The sequence below is a fragment of the Drosophila willistoni genome, chromosome 3R (assembly GCF_018902025.1).
Source record: "Drosophila willistoni isolate 14030-0811.24 chromosome 3R, UCI_dwil_1.1, whole genome shotgun sequence".
Classification (NCBI taxonomy): domain Eukaryota; kingdom Metazoa; phylum Arthropoda; class Insecta; order Diptera; family Drosophilidae; genus Drosophila; species Drosophila willistoni.
This window is the reverse complement of record NC_061086.1, coordinates 7,024,597-7,046,477: the sequence shown is the minus strand read 5'-3', so window position 1 is coordinate 7,046,477 and position 21,881 is coordinate 7,024,597. Positions and strand designations below refer to the sequence as shown.

Genomic DNA, 21,881 nt, shown 5'->3' with positions numbered 1-21,881 from the left:
ACTATGGCCAGTCATGGAATTAATTATTTTTTTTTAACTTGCCTAATTAAATGTTTAATGTTAATGAACTAATTAAATGAACAATTCGTTTTCGCTATTTTTTTTCAAGGTTGGTTTGTTTAATAACCAAATTAAAAAAGCGTTAACTGCTTTAACAATATGGTAATTAAACTTTATTTTTAATTTCCCAAATCACATTGAATTGTGAGTGAAATGATGTGAAGATACATAAGTGGATAATATTTTAATGCAATTTAGTACGTAGGAACGCAATACCCTACATTATTAGACTCAAATCTATTGACTGCAACAAAAAACACTTTCGATATTCGGAAAGGTTTTTATAGAAAGAATGAAATGTTTGGTAAGTTATATATCCATTATAATTTGTTTCTTTTACACATGACCAGTGAATAGTTTAGGGAGAATTGTACTGGACTATTGATGCCGATTACGAGAATATATACTTTATAGTGTCTTTAGTACTTTCTCAAACAAACATAGAGCGTTATCTTGGCCGTCATAAAAATCAATGAGCTTTAAATTTATTTGTAGTGAAGTCGAAAGACCAAAAAATCTCATTTGTTTCATTAATCAACTGTAACATTTTACTATTATGTTATTCTTTATTAACTTTTTCATAGAAAAAATAAATATTTAATGAAATATTTGTAGCTTTTTTTAAGATTTCTGTTGAATAAGTATTCACCATCTAACCTTAATTTTTGTTCTTCTTTGCTATTTGAATAAATTTTTATTTTTCATGGTTTTCTTTTTTTGTTGTGCGCTATTTACTTGATTTGTTTTTTACCTTTGTTGCTTTGAAGTGTCCTTACTTACATCTAAGGATAAAAATAAACATGACAATGATATTTATACAATGTGGATATCTCAGCTATGGTTACAAAGTCTATCTGCATGTGTTAGTGTCTGAGATTGTGATTGTGAGAGATAGAAAGAGAACGAGAGAGAGTGAGAGAGAAGAATGGGCGGATATGGGAGAGAATGGCTGGTTGCCACTTTGTATTTGTTTATGTGCAATGTTCCAGTTGCTCACAAAGTTGCCCCATGGCAGATGCTACGTGAAAACTAAGTCTGAGGCCAACAGACAAACAAACAAATCAAAACAAAAACCGAAAAAAAAATACAAATAAAAAAAGAAAAACTTGCAAATATTGTGAAATAGTTGTAACTTTGTCAATTAACCTACAATGAGTAGACTTTCACTTTAGAACTTTTAAGCCTGGCACATACATACAAGTAGATCGGTATATTTTTTGGATGAATTTTAATGAACTTTACATATAAGGAATTTATCACGTTCTTGGTCCTTGATAGCGACAATAAGATCTGCCCATAATGTCCTCTGGTGAAATTGACTGGTCAATGGGTTGAACACGCAACAGTTCCAGTTGATCGCGCACCTGTAACAATATAGACAAGAAGGAAAACGGAAAAGTTAAAAGCCATTCTTGCATAGCTGCAACACAGGAAATTGCTCCAAATTGTTCAAAATTGATTGCTTTGAGTGAAGTATGAAAATTGCCATATAAGGAAAACTTGTACAAATCCTAAATTGCCAAAGTTTTCATTTTGCTTTCTAGAAAATTGCTTCAAAATGATTGTAATGAAAGTTTTGTGTTATTAGTTTGCCTCTGATGAGATTTATATGCAAATATTAATTATACATTCAAGCTGAAACTTTTCGCGATTCATTTTGATTTAGCTGCTTGGCAAAAAAGTTTGTACCGAGTGATTGCTTGCACGATGAAAATTACAACCTAAATGAAAATCGATGATGATAATGATTCTTTGTGTAATAATAATTCATAGGAAATCACAAAAGACAGGTGGCTGGAATCTTTTTGACTTAAAAAATTTGTCAACATTTACACGTAATGTAAAAACATATTCATCGCGAAATTATAAATATTAAAATGCTATACATAAATATTAATTTTTGTTTAAACTTTCTATAATTTTTGGCGGCCGTTTTAATTAAGAAGATGTTGATAAAGACTAACTAAGCTAATTATACGCCTTTATAGTTGCACGAATGGATTAGCTACGTAATGGACTTTAGCCATTCTGAATATTTGCCTGTTTTTGACCTATAAGTTGTTGGAGAGAGCAAATTTAAAATTAGGAGTTAGTTTGCCTTCATTATTTTTACACCCTTCCATGTGGGCTATTATAAAGGTACACATGTATGTATGTACATATATGAATATTATATGTTTACTTATGTATGTATACATATATATATATGAGAATAATAAAATATTTATGTGGATTTAAGGCATAGCAAAAACATGGCACAACTCAAAGTTTGCAGCTTATTTTTAGAGAAAAAAAGGGGGAAAAAAATGTTGTTTTGCTTTCAACACCAAACACCTTTTGAGTGGGTCCCGAAAGGGAGGAGCCGAAGAAGACGAAGTTCGTGAGGGGACTATTTCCTGGTTTTGCCTTTTGCACATATAACAATCGAAATTACGTCTTTCTTTATAGTGCGCCCTCACCATCGCCCTCTGTGGCAGCAACACAATAAAACGTCAGCTTTTTGGTCTCAGTCATTGCACTTTTATTCCCGCATTTTTTTCTTTCCCTCTCTCTCTCTTTTTGTGTGTCCGCCTCTGCTTTGTACTGTTTGCCTCTTGGCTAGACTCAATCCGGCCTTCACACAAAGACCAAACTGAGCTTTATGGTCACATTTCAGCGAAAGAAATAGTTGAAAGCAAAAATGGAATGTTAAAGAGCTGTGATAGTTTTTCATGCACAACCCCAAGCACAAAGCCAAATCAATTGTAAAGAAGGTCAGTCAACACCCACACAAATCCACATACACACACACACACACACACACAGAGGGGGAGAGTACGCACACTAATACGCATGGGTTTGTGGCAAAAAGATATTTAAATGAATTTGTCTCGCACAAATTGCTGCCATTTGTCCATCGCCAATGCCGACGCCGCCACTTGGGCTATGTGTCGTGCCAAATGCCGTTCTTTGCTCGCATTATATATAAAGGGCTAAAATAAAAGATACATTTACACAAACACAAGAGCCCAAAGAGTGGGAAAATGGTGATTGTGATGACGGGGGAGGAGAAGCAGAGAAAGAGTCGAGTGCCCTGCTTTTGTGTAGATAAAAACTGGCGTCAAGAAAATTATCATGTTCATGGGCCATGGACTGCTGCTGTTGCTCTTGCCTTTGCCTTGCCTTTGCCTTTGCCATAGCCAAAGCCATTGTTGTTGTTTGTTAGTGGAGCTGAAGCTGATGCTATCCCCCACACCCCCAACAACTGGTCCACCCACCAATTTGTGGTCGTTGTTGTTGCTGTTGCCACCCGAAACGCTTTCAAAAAAGGACGGCGCCTTAGTATATTGTGTGTACAAAGTTGTTGTTGGCCTTAGTTGTTCTGACAATCATTTTCATCGCATTGTAATGAAATCAAATGGTAAATTATTGAAAGGCATTGACCAAACTGAACCCACATCGAATAATTTTCAAAATGGGAAGTCGCAAAGTTTTCCAAATTTTTTTTTTGGATCTATTAGGCCCAAAATGTAATCAATGTTTTTTTATTATTTGCTCTTAAATAGAATGACAGTTTTAACAGCAAAGTTAGTGAATATCAATTATAATTATCATTATGGGATGAAAACATTTAAGCTGCTTTTATATTTGTCTTCGTAAAAGTTTGTGTGTTTCTTAAACCGTTTTGAAAACTTTTCATCAAAGCAGTGCAAACTGGGAAGAATTTGTTTTCAAGAACAGTTCTCCGATTTAGCTAGCAATTCATGTCCAGCTTAAAAGGGTATTATATGTACATAAGTATATATGTATATACATTCATACATATGTATGTCTGAGTGTGCTAGTGTACAAGATGGCAATCATTAAAATGGCCTTTTGCCTAATTTCTATGACTGGCTTAATTATCACAGCGACACACACACACATACAAGCCACACAAAACACACAACATAAGTCCCATGGGGTAGACCCCAGTCTTCTTGTGCTTTTTGGAGGTAAACCAAAAAATAAGGACATTTGAGTGTCTAATAATTGAACATTTGACCCTGGCTATGTTGTTATTATTTAATTACATTACGAGCTTTAGATGTAATATATTTGATTTGGAATAATACAAGTTGAACGACCTCTATAGCCACAGAGGGTGCTTGCTTTCAAAGCCTCTTCTCGCTGCGGACTCAATAGAAACAAAAGGCAACATTTTTAATTACGATTTCTTTTTTTCCTTTCCTTCACACAAAAGTATTATAATAAAATGCTTAATGAGCATTATGGTTCAGTAAAGGAAAATACAGAGTACTACAAATATATATACATACACAAGTATATCGTATATTATCTGTTTGCTGAGTGCAAAACGCAATAAAAATTGCGCACAGTTTTAATCAGCCGCCGCCCGAGCAAAAACATTTTTTGCCCCTTCTGATGTGAAAATGCTTATTGTAATCGCACAGTATCTTTTTCTTTTTTCCAGTTTATATATATGACTATATATAGAATAAAGTGAACTAAAACTAATTACAGCACTAGAGAGAAAGGGAGAATATGATTAAAGTTTTTTATGTGTCTGGTTTTCTCTCAGTCAGCGAGCGACAAGCGTTAAATTAAAACAAAAAAAAAAAAAAATTATACCGCATCTCCTTCTCTCGCACTCTGGTTTTTAACTCGTGGGGGTTTTTATAATGAGAAAGATCCATAAAATGTAAGGGGGCCACAAGCCGGCATCCATGTGGATTGGGTAGGAAAAAGGGCATTTGATTTATATTTGTTAAAAATTGCTTTCAAACTGCTGCAAAGCAATTTAGGTTTTATGAATCCAATATGGAATGACCATATTATTGCCATATTGTCCCCCAATTCTTATAATATACACAAAAAAAACACATAAAATCGTACAAGTTTTAGCATGAACATATGAGTAAATTTGTATCTATCTAAATTTGAAATATTATGTAAATACTTAAATCAATTGATCTTTTTTAAATATATGGGAAGCTAACAACTTTTACCCTTTTTGAATTTATTGTATTTTTGAGAACTGAAAATATTACGTTTTGCTTTATCCAGCATTTAATGAAGTAGATTTAAAAAATTTTAAACTACATTGTCGCAGAAAATACTACTTTATTTATATTTAAGCTATATTACCGAAAAATAGCATTACCGTTCATGAATCTAGTATATAAGTCAATTATCATTTTTGTTGTAAAAAGAGATGGTCACTCTATATAAAAAACGATGGCGAAGAAAAACGTGCCTAAAAGAATAAAACAATAAAGCTCTCTAAAAAATATATAATAATAAAAAAAACCACGGCCAATTCCACAACATAAAATTGGTCCTTCGAGCCGGATCATTAACGCGCATAATACAGTCCACAATAGTTAATAAAAATGTGGAGTTGGCCTAAAGTGGTAGAAAAGAAATTGGAGGCGTTGAAGTCGCAAGAATTGCGCGATGTTCATTTCGCCATATATACAAAATTTGTTAGAGATAATTTCGTAAAGCGCGAACTACGAAAATTCAAGGGTTTACCTTACGATTCCAAAAAGAGGCTGGAACACATCGACTGCATCTCGAAAGAGCTGGGCGCAAACGCTTTGCAACGAGTATGCCAATTTGCCGCAAAAAGGGATAGACTGTACCGAGATGGCCTCAAAAATTTATGACGCCATTTCGTACGAAACTTCTGGCAAATCAAGCGGGAACGTCATACAAGCATCAAACGCGAACCAGTCCGAGAACCAGTTTGAAAACATGAACCAGTTGGAAGTATTAAGGGGAATAGAAGCCATCGATGTAGAAAACGTGGAACTTCAAGACGAAATCTCAAAAAAGGAAATATTGATGCTTGGTGTAAAAAGACAGCTAAGCAAAGCCCAAACTGGGGGCGCTTCTGCTGACGTCATCGAAGAGCATGAATATGAAATACAACAGCTGTCATTAGAGGTGAAAGTTCTGAATGCACGCGCGGAAGCTTTGGTGAGCAAAAAACATACTTTGAACACTACTGTAGCACTGATTCGTTCGTCTACCTCCTCCCAAAAATCTGTCATGTCTGATGGAGACCACCCGACAAATGAATCGCTATCGATCTCCAACGGCGACAACAACATACAAAGCACTGTAATCACCATGTTAGCCAGACGAAGCTTAGGCAATAAAAATCTGGAATTTGACGGTTCCTCTCATTTGGCTTGGCGACATTTTAAGACGCAGTTCATAAAATCAGGGAGCGAGTGTCAGTATTCTGGAGAAGAGGATGTATATCGTCTCGATAAGTCACTGAAAGGGGCAGCGCGTAAGAAGGTTGACATTTTGTTAATGTCGGCCAAGGAGCCATCAAAAATTCTAGCCATTTTGGACAACATATACGGAGCTCCAGAAAATGTGGCGTTCGAACTGATGGCAAAAGCACAGGACATAAAATATGTAAAGGAAATTTGAGATTTTCACGAGTTCAACTGCTCTGTTCAAAATATCAATTCAGCGCTGGAGTTTGTACAATGCAAGTTCATCGATACACAAAAGTTGCTTGCAACCCTAATTGAGCGGCTAGATGAAAGTTTTCTTCGAGAATGGGGATCATTTTTAACCGCTCGAAAATTAAGAGCTGCAGAATGTAATTTTGAAATATTTGCTGAATGGACGCAGGAGCAGTCGAGATTGTATCATGATATATGTTTTTATAAGAAGATAATTACAATCAATAACGTAGATAATGAAGCACAAAAGAAGTTCGGATCACAAATTCAATCACAAAAGGTTACACAAACTCGTTCAACCAGCAAGTGTTTTATTTGTGATGAGGACAAGCATTCCCTTGATAAATGTAGTAAATTCAGAAAAGCAGAAGTGAAGAAACGGTGGGATTACGCAAGCACAAGTAACGCCTGCTTCACATGTCTAAAATTTCATAAGGGTCAATGCAATAATCGTGAGCAATGCAAGATCGACAACTGTGAACGATATCATCATCGCTTACTACATAAGGCAAAACAGCCTCATCTACAATCCTTGCCGCAAGCTTTTAGCGGATGCATTCAAGAAGTCCAAGAAGCAGCAATTCTTAAAATGTTACCAGTTATATTACGTGGTCCAACTGGTGAAAAAGAAATTCTGGCTTTTCTCGACGATGGGAGCACAACAACAATGTTGGATATTAATGTAGCACGTGAGGTCGGAATAATTGGGAAACCTGAACCGTATTGCTTTGGATGGACTGAAGGAATCTCTAGATATGATGAAACTTCAGAAATCGCAGATATTGCTATTCCTGGCGATAGCAAAATTCAGAAGCTTCAAAATATACGTCTTATCAAGGATTTGAATTTACCAACTCAACGAATCGATTACGAAGCTATACAGAAAGAATTTCCATATACAAAAATGGCAAAATTGAACTCGATTCGGAATGTTCAGCCTCATCTCCTCATTGGACAACGACATGCAACACTCCTTACAACTCAAACCATACTAAATGTAGATCCAAAGGGTCCGATTATGGCAAAAACCAAGCTCGGATGGGTCATACACGGTCCGATAAAAGCAAAAGTAAGAGAAGAAGACTTTGTATGCTGCCACATCGAGGATGAACATCTGGGCGATATGCTTAAAAACCAATTTAGCATAGAAGGATTTGGTTTCTGTAAACCAGCAACGGACAAAACTAAATCAACAGAAGAAAAATTGGCTATTAGCAAGATATCCTCATCTATAATAAGAGTAAATGGAACTCCCCGATAGTCGCCAAATGGCAGAACAAAGACTAAAATGTTTAGAAAGAAAGCTGAACAGAAACAGCGAACTAGCGCGAGCATACCAAAAGGAAGTGGAGAAGCTACTCAAGAATGGTTATGCAAAAATAGTCACTAATGTCAACTTGGTTAAGTCCCCAAAACTGTGGTTCCTGCCACATTTTGCAGTAATTAATCCCAAGAAACCGGGAAAAGTTCGAGTAGTGTTCGACGCAGCAGCTATTTGTAATGGCACTTTCTTAAACGAAAATCTACTAACTGGGCCGGATTGGCTTTCATCAATCGTAGGCGTGCTAATAAGATTTAGATTAAACACAATAGCCTTTGCTGCAGATATTAAAGAAATGTTCAACCAGGTAAAAATCGCCAAGGAAGATGCAGTCTCACAATGCTTTTTATGGAGAAACATGAATACCCAAATACCACCAACAGTCTACCAGATGACGTCAATGATATTCGGAGCAACCTCCTCACCATTTATAGCACAATTTGTAAAAAACCACAATGCAGCGATACATAAAAATGAGGCACCAGAAGCAGCTCAAGCCATCATTGAAAACCATTACGTCGACGACTATCTGGATTCAAAAGCAACAGTTCGCGAAGCTGTTGAGATAATTCATGCAGTAATTAAAATACACGCAGCGGGACATTTTCAAATTCGAAATTTTATTTGTAACAATCATGATGTCTTACAGGGAGTACCCGAAGATCTACGTGGTCCGTTAACACGGATTCGATTGGGCGAAAAAGGAGACATATCTCAAAAGGTTCTCGCCATGATTTGGGACGCACAAAAAGACATATTTATTTTCTCAACAACTACAATGCACAGCATAAGCGAGGATATACTGAATGGAACAAGGATGCCTACAAAAAGAAAGGTGCTTGCAGCAGTCAACTCAATATATGATCCCTTGGGAATGGTGACTCCAGTAACAATAAAAGGTCGGATCTTGATGCGTAGTATTTGGGAACTTGGCATTGGATGGGATGATGTGATTAAAGGCGACCCTGTCAAAAAGTGGCAAGAGTGGTTAAACGATCTGAAAAGACTACATGATGTTAGTATACCAAGATGTTACTCCCAATATTTATCTATTGCTACGAAAGTCGAACTACACGTTTTTTGCGACGCTAGCAGTAAAGCATACGCTGCAGCAGCATATATTCGAGTAAGTTACAAGGATGCAGAAGCCGCAACAAAATATGACGTCATGCTTATAGCATCTCGGGCTCGAGTTTCACCTTTGAAACATGTTACCATTCCAAAACTTGAAACATTGGCAGCTGTGATGGGACGTAGACTGGCGGAAACTATTGAAAACGAAATGCATCTAAAATTTGATAAAAGGTTTTTCTGGACAGACTCCCTAACAGTGATTTCATGGATAAACAGTAACGAAAGGCTGCAAGTTTTCGTAGCCAACAGAATAAGCGAAATACAGTGAAACCTCGATATAACGAATCTGAGGGGGATCGCAAAATTATTCGTTATATCTATTGATTCGCTATAGGTACTGAAATGTAAAACCTTAGTCCTTTCAAGGGACTTAACAAAAAATTCGTTATATTGGGTTTTTCGTTATAACGAAGTTCGTTATATCGAGGTTTCACTGTATGCGAAAAGTCCAAGAGGGCAGAATGGAACTGGGTTCCAACCATGGAAAACATTGCTGACATCATAACAAGAGATTCGCCAATAAAAGTTGCCACAGACAGATGGCAACAAGGTCCAGCCTTTCTTGGTCTGGATAAAAAGATGCGGCCACAGCCAAAATTAAAGGCACCAACCGAACCAGGGCTTATGATGCTGGTTCACCAAGATGACCACCCATTTAAAATACTGGAAAATAGAATTTCGAAGTTCACAAAACTGGTAAGAGCCACAGCATGGGTCAAAAGATTTATAGAAAATGTGAAAGCGAAACGTTGTAAGATGGAACTCCGTCGGGGCGATATCGTCGTGGAGGAGTATAATTGGTCTCTATCAAAATGGTATCTCCATGTCCAAGCGGAATGCTTTCACAATGACATAATCTATGCTAAGACTGGCAAGATCACAGGGGGTTTACGCCTCACTAAATATTGTCTTTCTATGAGTGAAGATGAAATTCTACGTATAAACAGCCGAATAATACGTGCAGAAGGCGTCGTCGCGACAAGTCCTATTGTGTTGGATGGAGATCAAGTATTCACAAAGTTGATGGTACAACATTTTCACAACGAAGTGCAGCATACCGGAATACAAGTCGTCGTACATAAATTCAAGTCGCAATATTGGATGCCGAAGATGAATACCAAGATCAAAAGAATTATCAACGAATGTATGTGGTGTAGACGACGCAAAGCCAAACCGGTTAAAGCGCAAATGGGTATATTACCCAAGGAGACGTTCTCTACATTTCAAAAACCATTCACATCCGTTGGCATGGATTATTTCGGCCCGTTCTATACGAAAGATGGTCGGGGCTCCAGCGGCAGATACAATAAATGTCTGCGAAAGCGATTTGGCGTTCTCTTTACATGCTTAACATCTAGAGCAATACATGCGGAAATCGCACACTCTTTGACTACAGACTCGTGCATTTTGGCAATCCGTCGCATGATGGCAAGGCGAGGCGAAATTAAAACATTATGGTCCGATAATGGTACTAATCTTAAAGGCGCTTCAAGAGAACTAACAGAAGCTCTAGAGGAAATAGATATACAAGCAGCGCGCGGAGAACTAACACAAAAGGGAATCGAATGGAAATTTATACCAGCAAACTCACCAAATTTTGGAGGTTGCTGGGAAAGGCTAATTGGATGCTTTAAAAGAACATTAGAGGCCGTACTATCCGTCGAAAGTAATCCCACTGACGAAGTGCTGCAAACTCTCTTTTGTGAAGCGGAACATTTGGTAAATAGTCGACCGTATATTCTCGAATCGGATGATCCAGATGACGGCTTAGGATTATGCCCCAATGATATAATCATACAACAAAGTGGATCTATTGAAGCACCATGCAAAATTAACGGATCCAGTGAAAAGAAGACATGGAGGATGACGCAAATGTTAGTGGAAGCATTCTGGAGACGATTCATTAAGGAATATATCCCAAGTTTAGTTAACCGATCGAAATGGGAAAAGAATTGCGACAACCTGAAAGAGGGTGAACTCGTCGTAGTAAAATGCATGACACCAAGAGGTGAATGGCCAATTGGAATAGTACTCAAAACACACCCAGGAGAAGATGGAATTGTGAGAGTAGCAGACATAAAAACAACCAAAAACACTTATCGTCGGCCAGTAAGAAACCTATGCAGATTAGGACTGGAATCCCGCGACATAAAGGATCGTGCTGAAGACTTGGTTCAACACTAGGGGGCGGAAATATGTCGCAGAAAATACTACTTTATTTATATTTAAGCTATATTACCGAAAAATACCATTACCGTTCATGAATCTAGTATATAAGTCAATTATCATTTTTGTTGTAAAAAGAGATGGTCACTCTATATAAAAAACGATGGCGAAGAAAAACGTGCCTAAAAGAATAAAACAATAAAGCTCTCTAAAAAATATATAATAATAAAAAAAACCACGGCCAATTCCACAACATACATTACGGAAGATCTATGAATGGGGTAATATTGTTCACTTTATAATTGTTTGTATTCTGTATGAAAATGAACATTTTCATCTACTATTGTCTCCCTAAAACTTAAACCCATAAATCTAATGAAAACTAGTCTAGGCTATTTCTGCTGCTCTTAAAAAGAAATTCTGGACAAGAAATGGTGATGTGTCAGTAATTCTGTAACTGAGACATATTGTTAATTTGATGTCTGTTAAAGAAAATTCAAGAGTTAATAGTCAATATATGCAGATCCTTTACGGTAAATGAAAACTCTCACTTTCAGTTTGTTGATATTTGAAGTGCTATTCAGCTCTTTAGTAACTATCTGGCATCGTTTACACTGAACTGCAAAACAAATCCACTTTGAAGTCGGGCATATCTCGAATAGTCATTCAAGTACCATTCAATGGAATAAACACTATAGAAAGTAGCTTCGGCTGAATACTCGTTCAGTATTGATTTAAATTGAATGCAGCTTGAGATTGTGAAGGGCAAAAGAAAACAGAAATAGAAACAGAAAACAGTTGAAATCTGGTCAGAGTCATGTGGCAAGTCTCTGAGAAACCTACAGACCAGTCCAAGTCCTGAGCCAAGCCCAAGCTCATGCGGACAGCAAACAAGCTGACCACATCCGCAAACAAACGGCTGCTTGGTTATGCTGCCTGGCTAGTTGTTTGCCTCATGCTCGTGTATAAATATCGGAATAACCATTTGAAAATCCTTTTAAAATTATTTCGCAACTTGCGTCTTTTCGACGCAAAAGCCAAGGAGACTGGCAGTGTCCTGGCAAGTATGTGCAAATTCCATTGCAAAGCCACATTATTCCTTTTATCCTTTGAAAGGAATTCTCGGCAACTGCAATAACAAGCAAGATGGAGAGGATGCAAGCAGCCAAACTGCAAGCTGTATGGCAAACGCGAGTGGGGGGGTTGAATATTTTGAGAACTGCACTGGGACTGGACTGCACTTTAATCCCGAATCCTCGACAGGTATGCGCCTAAAAACACAGAATGCAATGCCAAAAATTTGTGTCAGAAGAAAAACTGTTTAGTTTTTCCTTCTCTTTGAAACAGTGAGATATTTTTTGTTTTGTTTAATTTTCCATTTCTTGTATGTCTGCTCACTTACCGCTTCGACTTCCTTGAACACACGTATTAGGTTCTTGCCAGCTAACTTAGCAATATCCTCCTCCGACCATTTATCAGACTCAAGCAATGTGGCAAAAAGATGAGGATATTTCGAAACATCCTCCAGTCCCTTGGGTACTCTAAAAATAGCAGAAATGAAATACAACAAAAATTGTTGTAGTAGTAGAAGAAAATGTTAAAGCCCAAAAGGCATTATTAAATACGTACAAGTTTACACCGTCATAGCCAGCCCCAATGCCAACATGATCGATGCCAGCGACCTCGCGTATATGGTTGATATGAGCTGTGAATCAAATTTCAAGGATTAATTGAGTTTGCCGAAGGAATTCTCGTTTGATACCCATACACATACCTACAACGTCGCGCAATGTTGCCTGGCCAGAGCAGCTGACAAAATGTGGATAAAATGCCACCATTACCAGACCTCCGTTAATGGCCTGCATGAGAAAGAAAGAGTGGAAATAATGATTAATCGCCTTGGCCTTAATAGACTCTCCACTAGCTTTGAGCACTTACTATACGCTGCAGGACATGATCGGGCACATTGCGCGAACTATTACAAATGGCATGAGCCGAAGAGTGGGAAAAGATAAGAGGCGCCCTTGATGCAGCTAAAGCATCCAGCATTGTGGGCACCGAAACATGGGATAGATCCACAATCATGCCCAAACGATTCATTTCCTTAACCACTAACTGAAGAGAAAAAAATTAAATACAGATGACTTATAGTAATTCAACTAAAACCAATTTAAAGTTAAAAATTGGACTTCTCCATCATATATCAAAATGTCAAATTCAGAAGCAAAGAAGAAATTGATATAAATGTTTCACATTATTTCCTTCTGTTAGCAAATGTTTTTGCTGATAGAAAACTAATTTCTTACCTTGCCAAATGTGGAGAGGCCACCTATGTGTGGATATTTGCCTGGTTCGTCAACTTTGCAGCAGTCCGCCCTGTTTAGACAACGACCAGAAAAAGTTCATACCATAGTCAAAGTGAAAATGCTGGTTCCACTTTCAATTACTTACCAGGGTGTATTGCAGGTGTGTGTAAGTGTTAGATATCTGGCCCCCAACTGATAAAACATGCGTAAAACGCTTAGACTCGTCCCAATGGCATGACCACCCTCCACTCCAATCAGGCTGGCTATTTTGCCAGTCCGGTGTGTTTGCTCTATGCCCGTTGCCGTCGTGACCAGAGCCATGTGATGCGGATAGAGTTGTACGAGGCGACGTATTAAATCGATTTGTTCTAATGTCAGCTGCACCGCATCCAGATGCTGAGATGAGCATGGGGCATATGCCGACCAAAATTGTGCCGACACCATGCCCTCCTTCAGACGCCGCAGATCCGTGTGACTCCAGGCACTTGTCGACCATGGAGCCAATTCGCGTAGGTCGCCACCAAAATGAAAGTCTTTCAGTTGATTCTTGAGAAACTTGCGTATGTTCCATGGTAGATCGTTGTGGCCGTCGATAAGAGGTACCTCCTTGAGAACATTTCTCACCCGCTCCATGCGATAGTCGAAATCGTCGCCGCTGGCTGAGCATTTCAATATGGGCAGTACCAGCGGAAAGTAAATGAAGGTCAAACAATTTAGGCCACAAAGCACGAAGCCCTTTGGCAGCTTCCGCGATTTCATTGCCCCCAAGAGCTAAAAGCAGAGCACAAATGGCGGCGCAGCTTTCACATTGATATAGTTCCTTTTCGTTCGGGCTAAAAAACAGAGTCAACAAAAGAGAAATATAGATATGGCTAAACGGTAAGGAACAAGAGAACGAAGAGCAAAAAGTAAGTGTTAGAAAACGAATCTGTGTGCTATTGCATGTGAGGGCATTGGCGTGATTGAGCCATTGAAAGTTGTTGGGCAAACAAATGCCATAAATATAAACCACCAGCTCCTCCCGTTATCCAACACAAATCTCTCCTCTGGTACTTCCCTCTAAACGGCAAACATGAATAAAAACTTTTCATATTTATTTCAGAGCCAACTTCAAATCGAAATCGTACACAAAATGCATAAAATGCACAATAAAAATGCAAAATTATTTATTGCAATTTTTTTTCTTTCTAGTTCTTCTGGTGGATCACAAAACCCAAAATACGATAAGAAAAATAAAAGTCATCGACTTTCCCCAGCGAGTTCAAAATGAATAGCTGAGCCAGAAAGAGATAGAGAAGGAAAAGTCAGTTTCTTCTTCTTGGGGCGACATAAAGTTTTTTACCCCTGCAACTGCAGGTAGACTTTACCAAAAACAAGGATGAGGAAAGGACATGCTAAATGTTCCAAAACAGAAATTGAAGTGAAAGTACCGCATATATATAAGCTAGCCACAGTTTCTGCGTAAGTGTATGTGTGTGTGTGTGTGTGGGAGGGTGTCACAAAAGTCAAATTAAAGTTTTTTCCAACTTCAAAACGAATGCAAAGAAAAAAAGAAACGAAAACTGAAACTAAACGAAACTACTTTAATAGTTTTCAATGCATAAGTCGGTCTCAAAGTAAAAGTAATGCCAAAACTGAGGCAAAACAAAATGGAAATTATGGCAAAACTACGAATGGGACATCAAAATGTAACTTGGAATACATTTTTAACCCCTCTGAAACAGAAACTGAATGCTATGGAATGTAAAATATATTAATAAAATTATTACAACACGTAAGATAGAAGGTAAATCCATTAAAAATTTGTTTACAATTGAACAACTTTTCTTGTTTTGTGCACTATACAAAGTTCTATATTTTGGAATACGCGAATTTCAAAAGAAGATATTGAACAAAGGAAAAAATGTGTATACCAACTTAAATACAAATTTTAGCGTTACAAATGTAAAGTTTTACCATATTTATGAGTCAGTGGTTGACTTGTCAAATGTTTAATTAATGGACTATTACTGTTAAAGTTTAAGAACTAAAATATAATAATTTCTAATTTTGAAGAATTCTTGATCAATAAAGTTATGAGGTTCTGTGAAAACCTAAAACACACATTGAGCCAAAATATACAACTGCATAAAATAGCTTATTTAAGTTTATGTTAACTACAATTCTTTTCTGTTATATATGTATGTATGTGTTGTTAAATATTTTCCATTGCGATTTTGTATGAATGTTTGTAGCAAGCTTTGCTCAAACTTCATATGCCAACTGTTGTTAGCTCTGACTATATGACCCACAGTGGAATGTGAATTTGTATGTGAATGTGAATAAGAACTGGGATGGATGGACCGAGGGGGCGAGGGGCTGGGATAAGGACGTTGGATGTGGCATGAGGTTGATTTTCATGCTCTGATGCTTGCGAACAAAATGAAAGCATTCTTGCACACTGGAAGTACAAGTTGGACGATATCTTATCTGCTCTGTTTGCTACTGTATTTCTGTTTCTGTTTTACGCAATTTTATACTACACATTTTACTTTTTCATTCTTTGCTTCTTTGGTATTTTTTTTTATTTCAGTTTTTGGGTGCTTGCGTTTGTGTCCTCAATTCGTTTTGTGTCGTAGGGGCAGAGAGAGACAGAGAGAGAGAGAGAGAGAGAGTGAGAGGCTTTTTTTCTCTTCTTTTGCATAATCTTTAAGTTTCTGTGCAAACAAGAAATTATGCAAAAATCAACAAGGACGAGCTGGAGGAAATGACAACATTGACAAGGGCAACGCGCTTCGAATTTGTGACATGCAAAACGTGACACAAACGCAACGCACGAATTATTAATACAGAGAAAGAGACAAGAAAAACAGCAACAGCAGCAATAGAAGAGGCTAAATGAGGCCCTGTTGGGTTAACAACAACATCAACAACAACAGGAGCAGAAACCACAACACGAAAAAGGCAAAAAACAAAAAAAAAACAACCAAATGGGCCAAAAGGATGGCAAACAACAAGCGCCTGTGAAATCGAAAACGTTTGGCGCTTCATTTAACATTTATGGGTAAAGGAAACCTCTCAAAAAGCCGGCAAAAGACAAAAACGAAGAGAATGAACAAACATTGGTTCTTTAATTAATTTAACAAAGCCTCCAATATGGTGACCAGGCCCAGTGTTACCAAAAGCGAAATATTTGGCTGACCCTTAGAATAAATCCATATATTTCAAGGTTGAAGAAAATATTTTTGATCTTGTTGTATGTAACAATATTTAAATAGTTAGATAATTCAAATTAATAGAAAAAAATTAAATCAAATAAATTAATTAATAAAGACTTAAGAAGGCGATGGAATCATTTTTATACCCTGCAGAGGGTATTATAACATTGGTCAGATGTTTGTAACGCACAGAAGGAGTCGCTTCCGACCCCATAAAGTACATATTCTTGATCGGCATGAGAAGCTGAGTCGATATAGCCATGTCCGTCTGTCCGTCCGTGCGTATGCGTTTTACTCAGCCATCTTAAAAGCTATCGGGCTGAAATTTTTCTGTGCTTTTTATTATATGTATGGAGCATTTCAAGTATGAAAATGATCCCGATCGGACCACTATATCATAAAGCTCTAGAAGAAACATTTTCATAAAAATTGGAGTATCCCCATGAAATTTAGTACTATGATAGTATTGGATATAAAACCTCAGATTCCAAAATAAATAGAACACAAGTTACAGTCAATATAAATCGGTTGAATCGATGCCGGCAGCGCTGCTTGCTGCCTACTACATCATCATCAAATCAACCTCGCACATGAACACACAGACGCAACCCTACATGAACTGTATGTGTATGCGTGCCGTGCTTTGCTTAGGCAATAAGGGAAGAAGATGAAAAATTTCAGTCAAAAGAGTAATAATTTGAATGTTTTGTTTGTGTATTGATGAATTGAGTTGCAGGGAAAGAAATTTCAAAATGTAAAAATATTATTGCCAATGACTGCAAGGGTATATAAACTTCTGCATAGCCGAAGTTAGTTTCTTTGATATTTGTTAGTAATTTGAATATTTCCTCAAATAAGAATACATAGCAGAGACAATGTTGAAATTCCCTATTTTCATTATATTTATCGTTTCGTCTCTACTTAAGCGATTGGATATTTATTTTTGATTGTTTTACATCTCTAAGCTTTTTAATCCGTTTGAAACTAGTACTTCTGCATAGAATTTAAGAAAAATATATACATATTTCATATATTAGATAGAAATTTGTTGAGAATATTCCAAATATGTCATTAAACTGTAAGAGGAAGATTAAATTTCGCCCAAACATACGAGAGCAAGTTAATAAATTTTCTTGCTTGCCAACTGGCAAGTGAACAGCAGCTCGCTCACATACAGACACACACACACGCGTCCTCGGAGTGAGGAACAAGAATAACAAAAAATAAAATAAAAGGGAAGGAAGGGACATGAAGCGAAGGAAGAACAGAAATGGGCGCAAGGATAACTGCGTAACGGCGCGTTGCCCCGTTTGAGTGGCATATATGGGCGGTAGCGGACGCGAAAGGAGACAAAGAATGGGAATACGTACATTTATTGCAACATGAAACATTATTTTGCATGGCCTCAAAAATAAGAGACCAACCAAAAGTGGGATGACAAAAGGGCTGGTGGATGGCACAGAAGGAAAATGAAAACCGGATCGCGCGTTGGAAAATTGCAGTACGAAGGAAATGCGACGACGTTCTCGTCGCAGTTGCAACATTCCCATGCAAAGTAGCTTGGAGACGAGGAAAATAAATAAAAATGCTTTTCTTTTCCTACATTAGCGCACCATTTAAGGAAGTCTAAAACCCCTTGCCCCTCAACCGAAACCCTTTCCTCCGTCGTCAATTCCCTGTAATATAGAACACCCCGCTGGGTTTTTCTGTCGAGTTTGTCGTCTTTCATTTCCATTTTCTCCAACTCCAAAAAAAGAGGAAACGTGCCGTAAACTACAGCCAGACAATCAAAATGCATTCATGTGCGCTTACTTTACGTTATTTATAATCAACTCAGCCCCATTCCAGGAGCGTCACGCCCACATGGCCGCATCCTACGCTTTTGCTATTTCTCTCTCTCTTTCCATTCATGTTGCCAGTGAAACATTCATTCAGTGCTAAATTCCATTCAATAGCAAATTGTAGCCAAACAGACACAGAAATTGCCACGCATTGAGTAAAGAGCTTTAGGTTCTGGCTCAGGATCCTTGAGTATGCTATACTTTCGTAAAGAGAGCCTTAAATTATGCCACTCGAAGAGCTTAAAGAATTTTATTTTTTCCAAAGTCATCAGAGTTATGCCACTGCATTCAAGTATAAGCAATTTTGTCAACTTAAATGTACAAATGTTATTACTTTGAAAGAGTCATTATGAATAAGTTTAAAGCTATTAAAGAATCTAACAAAAACATTTTTAAAATGGTTAATTGCCTTCGAAGCTTAGTAAAGTGATGAAATTCTGATAAACTTTATATTCACTCTAGTTCAAGTAATAGATATCTAGCATCAACACAACATTCCCCGTTTCAAAAAGGGATCATTTGTGTATGCGAATAAAATGGGTATATTAGTAGGAAATTTCGCAAATGATGTCTATTCCAATTCTTCCAAGTATTTATCATCTTAAAATCTAATCAATTTGTTTCTCTACCAAAAAAAAAAACCATTTGTTCATTTCCAATTTGGGGACCTATGTAAAAATCATTGGTTCTTATTTTCTTTCTTTTGTTGGGACCAATTTCAATAAAAATGGGAAATCATAATGAAAAAAATTTGAAAGTTTTCATATGGCATAAATTAATTGAATGGAAACCTAACCAAATACACACCCACATACACAAGCACACAAAAAAGGGACACACATGCTGAATAAAATATTCCTTAAATTTTTTTCTTCTTGTTTTCGCTCTCTTTTGCTTTTTACGAAACAAACTCAAACAAAATACATGGATTTATGTTTTTGCTGCTATTGCTATTGTTGCTGTTATTGTTGCTGCTCTTGTTGTTGTTTTGTTGGTCATAAACAAGAGAAAAACCTGAAACACAAAAGTGTAACAAATACAAATACAAACACAAATGCATAAATATATGTATGTATATAACTATATAGTATATAGTATGCTATAATAAGAGACGGGCCGGACGAGAACGAGAGCAACAGCAAGGACGCGGCTAAGGCCTAAAGGCATGCGTGTGCGTAAGTACGGGCCAAAGGGTCATAAGAATGAATTGAAATTATTTTACAACAGAAACATTTTCATTTTTCTGCCATTTTTTGTTTGATTTGTTTTAGGTTTTTTTTTTTTGTATTATTTTTGTTTTTTGCTCTTTCGGTTCTTGTTTTATATACCCATATTTGTGGTATCCATAATTTATGCTCGAATCACAGGAGTTCAAACATTAAAATTTTTCTTTTCGGGAAAATGAAGGAAATTGTTTTTTTTGCCACACAACAACAAGGGAAATGAACTTATTATTTGAAACGGCTTATGTATATAACAACGTAATTTGGATGAAGAAACCTGGCTCCAATCACTTATAACAAAATCTGACAAACAAATCAGCTCTTAAATAATGTACATCCTTATGACATTTTTTTTTCGGTAACTATAGAACTCTTGAGCAAATAAGCAGAGCTCAAATATAGTCAATACTTGCTCAAAATAAAGTCAAGTCTAATAAAATAAACAGCCTTTTTTCAACCAAAGAAAAAATCTTACTTGAAAGCTAAATTCTGATATTATTACATTATTTCATCAATTAATAGACGTAATTGCAACAATTCTCATGAATCAGTTTACAATTTTCTAAGTATCTGAACCTTAAATTGTAGAATCAATTCAAATCTTAAGTGTTTCATTCAAAAAGTAATTGGTAAATCAAACAATCTGCAATATTTTCCTTAAACCTTTCTCCATGCCAACAAAATTAAAGTCAACCAGAATTGCCCAAAGCTTATTCATTGACCAAAGACTTGACCGACACACTCATAAACACTTGGCTCTGGTAAAACAAAAATAAAACCATACCAAAAAACCCAAAAAGCAACAACGTAACAAGCATTTTCAAAAATTCCTTAAAACAAAAGTAGAGCTGGATGGATGCAGAGGAGGGTCGTAGTCTGGGTGTGTGGGCAAAGGGACAGAGAAAGTTCAAAGCAAATTGTTGCGGAAGGCAAAAATCAACATTATCATCAGCAGTCAGGATCAGGATACGCAGACTCATTCCCATTCTCATTTTTGGGCAAATGCAGACTAAAACACACCCACACGTACATACATATACATATACAATGGCATTGTGGCAGGACACACACTGCTCTGTTTGTCGGTGGAGGGTGAATAGAGGCACTGGAGGGACTGGGAGTGGAGTCAGAGGAGTACAATGTCGCCTACTGCATATTAATGAAGTGAGGAAAACAGAGAACGAGGAGCCGAGAAGCAAAAATACTCATCAATTTCTCAATATTACGACTTGCGGCTGTCGAACACAAAAGAAAAAAACAAAAAAAAAAATACAAAAATCTGCATAAAGGAGCCGACATTCACAGTTCTATACATTTTGTCTTTGCTTCTGCTTACCAAAATCGGTTGAAGTATTTAACATTCTTTTGTTCATCAATAAAAACTTTTAATAGTTTGCCCACAATTTAAATACATTTTTCTACACTTTTCTTTTATAATTTCATGCTGTAATTTTCTGCACTTATTCTTATTCACTTAATTCACATAGCTTTGTATTTTCTGTATATTTTTCAATATTATTCCTTTATTTGCACTCAAGCCGCTTACGTATACGTAACGAAATCTTGGTGTGCGTGACAATTGTGAGTGTGTCACGATTCGCTTGAACGCGGAATTTAAGTGTAACGCAACACGTGTGAGAGGGCTATGAGAATCGCTTGGGCCTCTTCTACTTTGGCACACACAACTGAACCGGCCGACGCACGAAATCAAACTGAAACTAAAGCAGTCAGTGGGCCAAACGAGTAACGCGAATTTCGAGCATTATGCACAGTACGAAGGCCAACAAAGCAAAAAACCCGAACGAATCCTTGCGCCGAACAAAGGACTAACTAAGAGTAAATTGTCCTAGGGCTGCTGCGTTAGATAAGCATTGAAACATGAACTATTTTTAGAGATTTGCCTATTGCTACTTAAAACTTAAAGGATGAAATCATAGGAAAATGAAAAATTACAATAAGATTTTCAGTATTTTATCTAAAATAATAAAACAGCTAAAACGCACTTATAAGAGAGAACCAGATATCTCTTTCATTTCAAAATAGTGGGAAATTCTTACAATTCAACATCAGCTGTTTGATGTGTTCGTGTTTGTGTGTGTGTGTGTGTTTGTGTTGGGGTTGAGTCCTTTAACATTGCAGGAGGTCAGGCATGCTGTGAAGTCTTTTAAG

At 37.0% G+C, this 21,881-nt stretch overlaps 1 protein-coding gene across 2 annotated transcripts; it reads right to left on the bottom strand.

The window, feature by feature from the left end:
• Window positions 1–1,271: 1,271 nt before the first annotated feature.
• On the bottom strand, window positions 1,272–21,402 carry LOC6651282 (dipeptidase 1). Of its 2 annotated transcripts, XM_002073097.4 has the most exons (8): window positions 21,049–21,402; window positions 13,597–14,284; window positions 13,452–13,521; window positions 13,084–13,260; window positions 12,920–13,004; window positions 12,775–12,850; window positions 12,548–12,686; window positions 1,272–1,424 (listed from the first exon to the last, which is right to left on the bottom strand). In XM_002073097.4, the coding sequence occupies exons 2-8, from the start codon at window positions 14,208–14,210 to the stop codon at window positions 1,317–1,319; spliced, it is 1,269 nt and encodes a 422-aa protein (XP_002073133.2). In that variant the 5' UTR covers window positions 14,211–14,284; window positions 21,049–21,402; the 3' UTR covers window positions 1,272–1,316. The 2 variants fall into 2 exon arrangements, with proteins under 2 accessions (XP_002073133.2, XP_046866440.1); XM_047010484.1 differs by lacking the exon at window positions 21,049–21,402 and having other exon boundaries at window positions 13,597–14,296.
• Window positions 21,403–21,881: the final 479 nt, after the last annotated feature.